Source organism: Acomys russatus, chromosome 18 (genome assembly GCF_903995435.1).
Source record: "Acomys russatus chromosome 18, mAcoRus1.1, whole genome shotgun sequence".
Classification (NCBI taxonomy): Eukaryota; Metazoa; Chordata; class Mammalia; order Rodentia; family Muridae; genus Acomys; species Acomys russatus.
This window is the reverse complement of record NC_067154.1, coordinates 29,292,106-29,305,485: the sequence shown is the minus strand read 5'-3', so window position 1 is coordinate 29,305,485 and position 13,380 is coordinate 29,292,106. Positions and strand designations below refer to the sequence as shown.

General features: G+C 37.6%; 1 protein-coding gene across 3 annotated transcripts in view; it reads right to left on the bottom strand.

The window, feature by feature from the left end:
* Positions 1 to 13,380, bottom strand: part of Tdrd3 (tudor domain containing 3) — a 140,632-nt gene that overhangs the window by 94,247 nt on the left and 33,005 nt on the right. For all 3 annotated transcript variants that reach the window (XM_051160892.1, XM_051160891.1, XM_051160893.1), the window contains one exon: positions 1,101 to 1,185. In XM_051160892.1, coding sequence (XP_051016849.1) covers positions 1,101 to 1,185 — 85 coding nt within the window. Of the gene's footprint in view, positions 1 to 1,100; positions 1,186 to 13,380 lie in introns of those variants that run through there.

Genomic DNA, 13,380 nt, shown 5'->3' with positions numbered 1-13,380 from the left:
TAATCTTAATATCCAGAGACATGAAAACCAATTTCTCCACCAGCTCAGACACTCATACTATAGAGAAGCAAAGGAAATAGCAGGGAATGGTACTGCTGGAAAGGAAGAGCAGCAGCACTACACAGTGAGGACCAGCTCCCCGCCTACACAAATTACAGAAAGAGGAAGTGAGGAAGAAGGGGGGAACAGGCATAAGTCAGAAAACCATTGCACACAAAAACTAAAAGATAGACACTGCTTACTAAGGTTACAGCATCTGTAACTGTAAGAAGTCTACACAGTCCATATAAAATAGTAGAGCTTTTATGGACTAAGGACGGTGTCTTTTTCAAAAGTGAAAGCCTAAGACAATTTGAAAGAACATTCTATGGAATATATAAACTTACTAAATATCAATAGTAGTCAATAAATGAAGACTGCATTTATTTTTTTCTGAACAAGTCAAGTATTTGAGCCTAAACTACATGCAGGATTTTAATGTCATTCCTTAATACTCTTACTTCCCTACTTTATAAATGAAAAATTTAAGGCTCGTTCTTTTCAACCCAAAACTCTGAGCATTAAGAAAATGAAATAATGGGTGCGGGGGTAGCTCAGAGGGTAGGAACACTGGCTGTTCTTGCAGAGGACCTGGACGTAGCTACCAGCATCCGTATGGCAGCTGCTAACCATCTGAAGACTCAGCAACTTCATCTGACTCCGCCTGCACCAGGCACACACATGGTGCACACTGACACAGGTAAGGAAAACAGTCATATACACAAGATAAAATAAATATTTTTTAAAATAAATGAAGGCTAAGCTAATATATGCAAACTAAATGGAAAACTTTTAAAGAATTGGCAGTTCTTACTATTACAAATCCAGTACAAATATGGATTCTACACCTAATGAACTTTTTCCCTTCTCACTGTAGTCTATGATATTCACAACTAGCTAATATTAGGTTTTAATCCAACAAATACCTCTAGAACCTAAAAGGAACAAAAATTAAAGATGTCCTCTATATTATTTATCACAAAATATAGTTTATGATTAACTTTTTATTGATAATCTTTAAATTTAAAAAAGTATAATAAAAGTTAATAAACATAACATACATTGAGAGCAATCAGGATGATGTCATTTATATTGACTTTGCCAGGAGAGCTTGTACAAGCTTCAATGCCTTCATCTGAAAGATACCTGTTAAAATAAAATAAACAGCTTAATATTATCTAAACTCAATATTAAGCAAAATTGTACAATATGCAGTTTGCTTTCTATTAAATACTAAGAGTGAAATTCCCAGTCTTGTATACTATTCTGATAAAAACAGTATACATACATACATCTTCTTCACGGGGTATTATGTGGATAAGATTGTCCATATGCTTTCTGAAAAACAGCTACTTAGATGTCAGCCTGTCTTAAGGAATCTGAGCTACGCTTTGCAATGAAATAAACCTAATTCTGACCTAATATCTCTCAATGCGATGCGCTCTTAAAGTGTTGTGCTACGCTGTAAAACGAAGACTGAAGTAGCCACAACTTTAAGCTTAGTTGAACACATTATCTTCTCACATCGCTTCTTGAACATTGTGCCGCAAGAATCCCCCAGTAAGCACTACTGACTCTAAGAGACATTGAGAAAGGTAAACGTTACACCACATCCTTTGCTTTTTCTGTCTCTATCTTTTAAAATCATTGTCTTGTTATCTTAATGTTCCATTTCTCAATATAACCCAATTTTATATCCGGACAAAACAATAATTAATTCAAGAGTGAAGGAACTGTTATATCCAAGGGGGGGGCGGGGTGGAACTAGCTCTACCCATTCAACTACATGCAACAGGTTTTAATTTTTTTTGATAAATTCTATGATTTAAGTATAAATGGCTTATTAAAATGTCCATCCACGTTCAAGTGTTTTATGACCAACATCGTCTTGTTTAACCAATGGGCTAACGGCACCGCCCATCATCACTGCACACACTGCCCTAGTACTAAGAGAACTAGTCTAACAGCTAGTTCAACAGAGTTATCTTAAGCTTACTACCACACTAATTCTAAGGCATTTACCAAGGTAAACTTTTAACATTATTTATGCATTTATTTAAGGTGTGTTCACATATACTACAGTATACACATTGAAGTCAGAAGACAATTCTGCGAATTTATTTCTCTCCTTTTTCCTCTACATAGGCTCCAAAGATGAAATTTAGGCTCCCAGCAAATGCATTTAACCACTCAGCAATCTTGTAGGCCCAAAATGTAAATTTGATATGGACACAGAAAAAGAGTGACATAGTGGCCCATGCTTATAATCCCAACACCTGGAAGGCAGAGGTAAAAAGATTGTTACAGTCTTGAGCCAGACTGGTCTATATAATGAGTTACAAGCCATCCAGAATTACAACGCCAAACATTGTCACAGACACCCCCAGCATTTCCAGTACTTTCCAGTGTATAAGACAACCTCTAGTTTGAACTTTAAATTTTCCAGTTAAAATATAGAGTTTGGAATATACTCGCTGTATTAAGACTACCCCTCTTCCAATGCCCACATTGTACAACAGACTCGGGCCTCAAACTTATATATATTTTACTATTAGATACTACTAATGTTTAAGACCATGGTAGTCCTAATGAAAAAAAAGTACTTTAATGTGTACCAGAGAAAACACAGGTCTTAAGTATGTAAGTAAGCCACTAAGAGTAACTAGATGGAAGACAGGAAGTGAGTGAGCATGAGATGTAGATGTGTAAAGTAATCTCAGATATGTAAACATTACTTCTAAGTCAAAATGACTATGGTAATTTCCTCTATTCTCTTTCATCTGTTTATAACTATTAGGTGTATATAAAATTCTACATAATTATCTCTAAATTTACTTCTATAAATATTAAGCCCTATGATATGAAAAGTATTATATGAATCAGAAATTATTAGTGAAATTATGAAAATTTTACATTGTCCTTAGGAGCTGACTGTCACCTATACAGTTTAACATAATATGTAGACAGGTATATAAAAGGTCAAAATAATTACAAATGAAATGTTAAGCAAGGCTAAGGCAACCTGGGGAAAGGATCCATATATGGAGAGGGAATATTAAAAGTCAAAATATGAAAGTGAGGAAGTGTGAAACTATCCTTGAGCATTCTGACTGGAAAATGAGGACAAAAATACAAATATAATCTGAGCCTAATTTGAGAAAGCAACAGTAACACAAAAGGAAATGGGTGACGTGTTAAATACTGATTGAGTGATTAGTTTTCCAGCCTCTTGCACACAGGGATATAGGATGCAGTGACTAACAGAATACTGACTTGTTTCCTAAAACAGTAACCTTAGAAACTAAACAATAACAGCCTATCAAATAGACTACAATAAATCTTTAAAAGTAATCAACATTCATACCTTACATATGAAGAAAGAAGTTCCAGAGATACTAAACTCATCTGAAAATATAAACTTAGTTGATAAAAATTTGAAACTAAAAATGTCCCGAATCCCCATCTCAATAGTCTTACAACTGTAACAAGTTGATACTTATTAAACAACTAATTATTTGTAAGAATATGATCTCATTCAAGTCAATTGTGATGGCTATTCTTGGTTATAAACTTGACTACATCTGGAATTAACTAAAACCCAAAAGTGGAGGCATACCTGTGAGGAACTTTCGATTAATTTGAAGGAGGAGGGTCTACTTCTAATCCTGATCTTTGAGGTGGAAAGGCACACCTTTGAGCTACATAATTTGAGTTGGAAAACCCCACCTCTAACTGGGCCACGCATTCTGCAGGAAGCCCATATAAGGGCACTGAAGAAGCAAGCTTTTGCTCATTGTTTGCTATTGCCTTGCTAGCAAATCCACTCCTTCACCGGCGTTAGAGACTACTTCCTTGGGATTCTGATATTTACTAAAGCCCATCTAAGACATTCAACCTTATAAACTGAGGAACTAATGGATCCTTGGACTTGCTGTCCATAGCCAGCCAGTGTTAGATTAGCTGGACTGCAGGCAGTGAGTCATTCTAACTAATCTCCTTTCCATATGTACAGAGGAGTCATTCTGTAAGTTCTGTTACTCTAGAGAACCACAATGTATCAACATTTATGTAATTCAATTTTTTAACTAACTTGATATTATACACACACACACACACACACACACACACACACACATACACACACACACACCCCTAAGAAAATGCAATTAGTAAGCTCCAAAGTATGCTAAACAACAAACAGTATAGACCAGGTAACAATGGGATGATAAGAGTAAAAGGCTGTTTAAAGCAATGAAAAGCCTTGTTCTTACAAAACTATAAGGCTGCGTAACTTCTCTAGCTCCACTGCTCATTGCTGAGTCCAAATATCTGAGAAGAGTCAACTTGAGGGAGGAAAGGCTCCTGTGGGTGTCTAGTGTACGTAGGCATGCAGCCCCCCACAGCAGGGAGGAGCAGGAGGCCACACTGTCTCCACACTCAGGAAGCAGACTATCTACTCTAGTGGCCCCTCCCAAGGAACTCACCTCCTCCAGCAAGCCTCTCCTTACCAAGCCTTTTCTAGCTTCCAAAACAGCTCCTTCTGGTGGAGACCAAGGGTTCAAACACAACAGAGACACTTCACACTCAAACCACACACAAACACCAAAGGGAAAAACAGAGGTTGGCTTCATATAAATAGAGTGAGATACCACGCAGATTCTCAAATACCACTGGGCATAGCAAATTACAAAGTGTGTCTGAGTACCAATTCCCTAATTTATCAGGTCTCCCTGTTCACACTTTGTAAACTTACTCCAGCTTTACTACAAACCTGTCAATAAACAGAGCATCTGCTCACAATTCTAGTACATCATTCACCCTTTTGTAAATAGATGACCACTTCACAAAAGGATTGACCCTAACTTATCTGTACAGTATGTGTTCTGTAAACACTGAAAATGTCACTATTAACAATGAATAAACCAACTGATAAAAGTAAGAAATCACTGCAAACTATACCACAGAACTCAGGAACTGAACAGAGTATCCACCAGCCCAGGCTATCACCAAGAAAAGGAACTGAAAGTTAGAGCAGGTACACTGCATAATCTCCCTGTACACACCTGCCCAACGGGCTACCAGGGAAAGGAATTATGATTGGTTCCTTGAGCCATCCTTGAGTCCATTACTCCCAGGAATGTGAATGCTGAAGACCCCGGGGAGTGGCTGTTGCTAAAGCAGCCAACAGCACACTCACCTGTGCCTTCGCTTTTAGAGATTTTTGAGGCAGTACCATTATAAACCCCACTCTACTAAACTACAAGAACATACATCTGGATACATTCTATTGACAGGCAGGGCACCATAGGACTATATTTCTGCATAATACAAGATAGAGTAACAATATTTTCACTAACTTTACCTTCAAATAATGCCACTTTAATATATGAGTTTAATCAGCTCATAAAATTTCCAAGAAGGTAATAATAATTTTTAAAAAAAATAGTCTTCCTCAGGGAAGAGCACACCAATTGGTCATCCAATAACAAATAGTCCTAAAAGCTCACACACTAGTAACATTAGACAGATTGAGCAAGTTGAATTTGTGTATTTAGGAATATATGTGCCTATACAAATTTGTATGTAGCAACAATTAATGAAAAAGAAACCACTAATTTGTGAGAGAGCAAGGAGGGATGTATGGAAAGGTTAGAGAAAGGAAAGAGAAAGGGAGATGATGTAATTTTTCTTTGATCTCGAGAAACAAAGAAGGAAAGAAAGAAGAAATTGTTTTTAAATGCTTCCCTGAGTTAGTAAGAATGCTCAGTAAGAAAACCCACTTACAGCCAGTCCTAATAACTGGTTTGATCCCTGTCACCCATATGGTAGAAAGAGAGGTGTCTCCCAGAAGTTGTCCTCTGACTGCCATGTTTGCACCATGATACATGAGTCACACACACACGCGCACACACACACACACACACACACATATACACACACATACACACACACACACACACACACAAATTTCTTAGTGTCTCTATATTGGCAAACCCAAGCAATTTAACTTCAAAAACAAGCACTTAAAATTAACAGCAAACCCCCAATTAGATGGAGAATTACATATTTGCATAGCCTAAGGGTCATTACCACAACAGCCGTCACCTCATGTTCAGAAACAGACAAGCCCAAACAAGTGCTAAAATCAGAACCAGCAGAAAACCACAATAAAATGGAGGCTATGGCTTCAACCTCATTGTTACATCTAGACAGTGGGTCTCCATTAACATCCTTTATAACCAGAATGATCAAAACAAAGCCAACTTGCCCTAGTCTCCAAAAGCTGGTAAAATCCATGGGTCTGTTGACTGGCAGAAGCAGGCATGAAAAGGCCAAGGCACACTGCAGAAGGCTGCCCTGCTACAAAAGGCAGCCTTAACTCAGCTTCAGCTGACTGTGTGCATAAGGACAGGGGAGGCAGTTACTGTCAGATCTCATTTTCAGCCATCGTGTTTTTGTAAAGCAATGGACAAAGCAAACAAAACAGGCTTTGGCTGGCATGGGGCACATTCACTCTAAGCTTACGAAGAAGACAAGCTTGTTGACGTTAGCCACAGAACTGTTCCTACTCACCTGCAAGCTGTTCGGAGCACAGGGTGAGACTGTGAATAGTTAACAGTTGCAGCTAACCTAAAGTAGAAGGCATCTTTCATTCCATTTCATATAGCATGGGAAAGCAAAGAATCCAATTACACCTGCAACTAGTGTTCTTGCTAGAGTGCCTATGAAACTGAACATCTCTGATCATTTATGCTCATGGTCTAAATAGTTCACAAATAAAATGTGTGTGTGTGTGTGTGTGTGTGTGTGTGTGTGTGTGTGGTATTAGCATATATATTCATATGTACACCCATGCAAGTGGCCATGCACTATCTCATGAGTGCAGATATACATTTATATGTACATATGTACAAGTGTATATGTGCATACAAATGTATATCTGCACTCTTTGAGATAATACATGTCCTCTTAAGTGGAAACTAAAACTTGAACTTCTAAAATTAACAGGACAGAGTCTATTATTACATACCGACAGAAGTAGGCTGTGGCATATGAAAACTCTTTAAAATGTCAGTGAGGAAAAAAGAGTGAATCAGTCCTCTGGATTAACAGGGCCTCTATCAACCAAGAGGCAGGAGCTTTATGGACAACGAAGCAATAGCCTTGTCTCTGAATTAATGTCTTTGTATGGTTTTTGTTGTTGTTTTGTTCTGGTTTTTTTTGGGTGGTGGGGCGGGGGGGAGATCTGAGTAGGAGGTGGATGATGGGTGTGTCCTGACCTATACTTATTATCTGTAGGCACACTAGGTTACTAGTTTCTATATGCTATGCGGATATCAATTTGGAAATTAAATATGTAAATAACTCTGCAACACAAAGATAAAGTACCTAAATTATAGCTATCCAAGCTACTGTGGGCAGAGGAAAATTACAAAATGTAAAAGTCTCATATTCACACTAGAACTACATAATACACTGAGGCTGCTGAGAGCAGTTCCCACCTACCCTTCCCTGACACGGTACCAAAAGGACCCTGCTAGTGGCAGAAGGATCTGAGAACATGACCTTTCAACTCAGATAGAAAAGCCATGCCAGCAGTTCTAACTTTCTATTATTTAATCTCTATTCGTGTGTGTGTGTGTGTGTGTGTGTGTGTGTGTGTGTGTGTGTGTGTGTGTATCTCATTATGCTTTTGTCTGCACATTGATGTTAGGTTTTAGGCTTGCTGTGTACGTTTCTTTGCCAAGTCTACTACAAGGCACTGTTTCCTGTATCTTTCACCTACATTGCTTATATCTCTTCTCTTATTCCTAAATCTTTTTCTCTTTCTTCCTTCCAACATTTTAATTTCCACTTACCTCCTTCCATAGCTATAACAATCTCTAAAATTCGTGGGGCATTACAGTATCTCAACCTTCCCCTCCCAAATACTTCACCCATCTCAATTATCGTTTTCTTTCCAAAGTTGAGCTAATACTTATCCCTATCTTCCCCTTCCCTGCCAATCCTAATCTTAAAAAATAAGACTTCCATATACTCCGTACCAGCCTTGGTTATTAAACAGTTAAATATCTAATAGTTATTAAAGTCAATAGTTTAACATTTGCACAGTGATAATATCCAGCAACAGATATTCTCAGAGTTCATATTCTACTCCTGGATTAGTACAGTATTCACAGCAGATAATCTGAGTTCCTCAACTGAGGAACTATTGTCTGAACTGTGTGCCTCAAATACAGCTATGTACCAATTGAAAACTGCAAATATTTAAATTGAAAGCAACAAATTATTTTTTTTTTAAATAGCCCCAAACAATCAGACACAGAAATCTCAACACAGGAACATAAAGAAACAAGGCAACTTAACTCCTCCAAAATTTATCAATCAGACAAACAGTAATGGCAACTAGTCAAAGTGAGTTAGACAATCCCAGACAGAGAATTCAAAAGAGTGATTATAAATATGTTCTAAGAAATCAAAGAAAAAAGAAACTCCTGCTTGAGAACAAAAACAAATAATGGGATGAACTGAGGAAGATGAGACAGAATATGAAAGAATTCAAGAAAGAAAAAGGACTACTAAAGAAAAACCAATGTGAAATGCTGGAAATGAAAGCATAATAAGTCAAATAGAAATGTCTGTGGAAATTCGCAACAAAAGAATGTATCAAGGAGAGAACAGAGCCTCTGTGCTTGAAGACACGATGGGAGAATTGGAGCAATGAAAGAAGTATGAAGGTAAATCAGTGAGAAGGTACAGTGGAACTTCCAAGACATCCATGACACTCTGAGGAAAACAAATCTATGGCTAAGTGCGCATCAGAGGAGAAAAAATAAACTAATTTAATGTCATAGAAAACATTTTCAAAAGAATCATAACAGAAAATTTCCCAGTATTAGGAAAAGAAATGCCTATCCTGTTAAAGAAGACATTTAGAACATCAAACAGAAAAAGATCAGAAAAGAACTCTCCCTTCAGTTGTTAGGTCCAAAGCAGTGGCCATGACCCCCAATAGCAAAATAGCAGTGCATGAGACAAAGTCCTAAGCAGGAGGACTTAGGCTTGATGAACAGAAGGCTACAGGCAGGTTTCTGCTTACCTGAAAAAACAGATTTGAGGTGGTTTCTGTTTACCAGGAAACCTTATCTTCTCCCAAAGGTTAACTACATCAAGGGTACTTAGCTCCCAGTCAATTGGGATACCCTGTATTTGCTCAAAGATCTCAATCTGCTGTCATATAAAACATGCTAGCTTTTCTGTCATTTTACTCTGCTCTCTGCTACCCATCTACTCCAGAGATAGCCATGGCAGCTTGATCTCCAGTAAACCTTTCTTTTCACCAATGGAGCAATCTAGTTTAAAAGTTTCACTATACCCTTGTTTAAAAATATACTAACTAAAACAATATACAGGATAAAAACAAAACAGAATAATGAAAGCAGCAAGAAAAATACTAAGTCACATATAGAGGCAGGCCAATAAGAATAACAGATTATTCCATTGAAAAGTTTACATGGAAGGATGTATACTGCCAAACCATCTGACTGTGCCCAGCAAAATTATCTGCCATAATCAAAGGGAAAATACTTTCATGATAAAAATAGCCTAAAGGAATCCATGACCACTTAACAATCTCTACAGAAGACAGCTTCGTGGTGATTTAAGTAAGAGCCTCCATAGGCTGGTATATTTGAATGCCCAGTCACCAGGGAGTGGCACTACTTGAGAAGGTTCAGAAAGTGTGGCCTCGGTGGAGCGGGTGGAGCTTTATTGGAAGAAGTTCCTACTGAGGGTGGGCTTTGCGATTTCACCACCAGGCCAACATCACTCTCTCTTGAAATGCAGATCTGGATGTAGAACTCTCAGCTCCTTCTCCAGCACCATGTCTGCCTGGGTACTGCCATGCTCCCTGGCATGATGATAATGGACTAAACCCCTGAAAGCTCTGAAGCCAGCCCCCAATTAAATGCTTTCTAAAAGTTGACATAGTCATGGTGTCTCTTCACAGCAATAGACCAGTGACCAAGACACAGTTGAACGAATCTTTTGGCAAATCCATCCATAAGGCCACAGGAGAGAAAAAAACCACACTAGAACAAGTAAGCGGTGTAGATGTCCAGCAATTGATGAACATACAATGAAATTGTGGTACCTATACATAATGGAATTTCATTTGCCTGTAAAGAAAAGTGAAATGAATAGGAAAATGGATGGAACTAGAAATCATTATACTAAGTGAGGTAACCCAGACCCAGTTCTGTCTCATACATAGATTTTAGCTTCAAAGTTTTCAATTTGTATGCTGGATTTGGGGTGTCTGTAGAGACCAGAAAAGTAGAAAGGTCCATGAAAGGGGAGAGGGTACAAGGACTTAAGGTGGCTGAGAAAAGTGGAGCACATAAAAAAGCAAATGGGAAATTCTGTGGCTTAAAGGTTTAAATAGATAAGAGATAGGCTGGATAATGGATAGGTTAAGCAAGCTTTATGGAAACTCACTATTTTGTGAGCTAATTAAAAATTTTAATTTACAAAACGGGAGGAGCTCTCAACAGTGAGAGGGCTCTAGAGGTACAGGTGCTTGCCACCAGCATGATGACCTGAGTTCAATCCTCAGAACCATGCTAAAAGCAGGAGAGAACCAATTCTACAACATTGTCTTCTGAGCCCCCATGCATATACACACACGTACATGTGAGTACACGCGCATGCACTCGCACACAAATGGGTACACACACACACAGAATAAGTAAATTTTAAAAATTTAACAACAGCAAAAGGAATCTGAAGAGGAACTTTACATGGATAAGCATGCTTCCCACAGAAAGCATTGGGTGTAAAATGAAATTTTCCCAGCATGGTTGGTCTCAGAGTCTTCCAAAGCCACACAATTGTTCCTCTCAGTTTCCCATCATGGCTAGAGACATGATCTGCTTTGATTGCAGAACACAGAGAAATCCAGATGGAAATTTAACTTTCTTATGGTTTACATATAGATGGTCCAAGTTATATATTCGTTATTTTTAAAGTCCCTCTGAGTATTGATCTTAAACTTGATTCAACACAAGATTTATTTCATTCAATAATAAACTATCTTTAGAATTATTTTCTGTTTACTTTTTATGATTTATGAACAAATGCAAACAAATTTTGGTATTTTATTAATCTATGATACTATTTTTCTGTACATACATACACATACAAAACATTAAGTATTAATTTCTTTTGTACCAACTTTTTAATTTGTTATAAACTAGATACACCTAAACCAAGAAAAAGTCAAAGAAATATCATGAAAGCCATAGCGCACAAAGGACAAATATTTCACAAATTTAGCCTGTAACAGAAATAAAAAAGATAAATGGGCAAAAACTTCTTTAAAATCAACACTACAGAGTATCTACCATCCTAAAAAGCAATTTCAGGAAATGCAAACCAATATGAATATATAATAATTAACACTCTGCTGCCAGTCAACTTTAAGTATTTCAGTAGCCAGAGGAAAAGGCAATTTAAAAGTTTTAAGGGAAACCTTTCATAATCTTGTATCTATTTTGAGATTTAAAAGCATTTAAGATTTGGAAAGGAAAAAGCAAAAGTTGTTTTGATCAGGACTTTCTTTGAAAAGCTGACATTAATATGGCCTAACTCTGAAGGCTGCACTACCTGAAAATACCACGTGATGGCCACCTTGTTTCACAAGTAAAATACTGCATTGCTGTTGGAAGGCAAGGCCTCGAATGAGCTAAAGCAGGCTATGACATTTCATTGTTATTGTTGTTGCAGCTAGGAAATAAGAGAAATAAGAGAAAATAGACTACTAGGATTTCTTAATTTTTGTTTGATATAAAAAACCACTCAAATTTAGAAGAAATTCATTTAGTATACAATCAAAAGCACAATTGATACAACGAAAAATGATATATGAAAAGATACATTTGTCTACTTTTTTGTACATTTATCCTTTGGAAATGAAGAGATTTATGAATAAAGCATGTGTGCCTGTGTGTGTGTGTGCATGTGCATGTGAGTGTGCGTGTGTGTGTGCATGTGAGTGTGAGTGTGCGTGTGCATGTGTGTGTGAGTGTGCGTGTGTGTGTTACAGGTCCAAAAATTGATATCGGGTATCTTCTTCGATCACTCCCCAACTTACGTACACGGTATTACACTGAACCTAGAGCTCACCTTCTCAGTTGGCCTGGTAGTCAGCCTGCTAGGGTACAAGCACATCTGCCTGCTGATGCAGTCACATCTGCCCTACTTTTATGTGCAGTGAGTGCTTTACCAGTGGAGACAGCTCCTAAGTCTAATTTCCTTTTTGATTAGTAATACTTACACAAAGAATGCTTCCAATATTGTTTCAATAACTGTTTCCCTCTGATTCCAAAACAAAAGTAACATTTGAAAACAGTAACTATAAAAAAGTAGGTAACAATTCATTATAAAATTGTGTTCTATTCAAAATATTAAAAAAGCTTTCATACCTAAACCAGCCCATGAAGATATTAACTCTGCAATGTTTATTTGGTCTAACAGTCAAACAAATAAAAATTTGAAGATAATTCCTTTAAACTTTTTATAGTTGGCATATTACAAAAAGCACAGTAGGCAAGGGTAACCTAACAATGTTCTCATTAAGTAAACTTACAGAAAACTCAAAGTGTAGAATGGGGCCTGGGTATTATTTCTTTCATTGAGGTTATAATTTATGACCTAATTCAATATTTTCATACTTTAATTTAGAAGCCAAGTGGGTTATTTTTAATAAGCCAGGTTTTAATATAAGAAATGATTGGCTATTTCCGTCTCCTTCCTGACACAAATGTAGGAGGAAATCACACGTCAAGTCAAAGGCTCAGCTGGCACTAAGTCCCTGTACTAGAAAGCGACTGACTGCCGTCTTACCACACCTGTGATTCAGTGGCTGCCACAGGCTTCAGGAAGCAAGGCTGCCCTGGAATAAGGGCCTCACACACTCAGTTCCATTTACGTAGGAATGTGACCTAAAAGGGGAACGCCCCGAAATTTGGAGAGCGTTTTCATAAGTAGCATGACCACTCATCAGTCTGCACAGATGTGCCCCCCCTTTGACACAGCCAGGATCCCCCTCATTTCCACCTTTTGAGCCTCAATTTCTCCCCCTCAGAAAGCAAACTCGATACTGAACATACTGATCCATAAAGGTGTTCTAATATAAAAGAAATGTGGAATGCTCAGCACACGGGCAGCAGAAAGCAAAGGCTAAGCAAAGACTAGCTCTCCATTGTTTATTTTAGAAAATATTTTCAAACTTTGACACCTAGGGATTATTTACTTCTAATGAGAAGAAAGCAACTAGCCAGT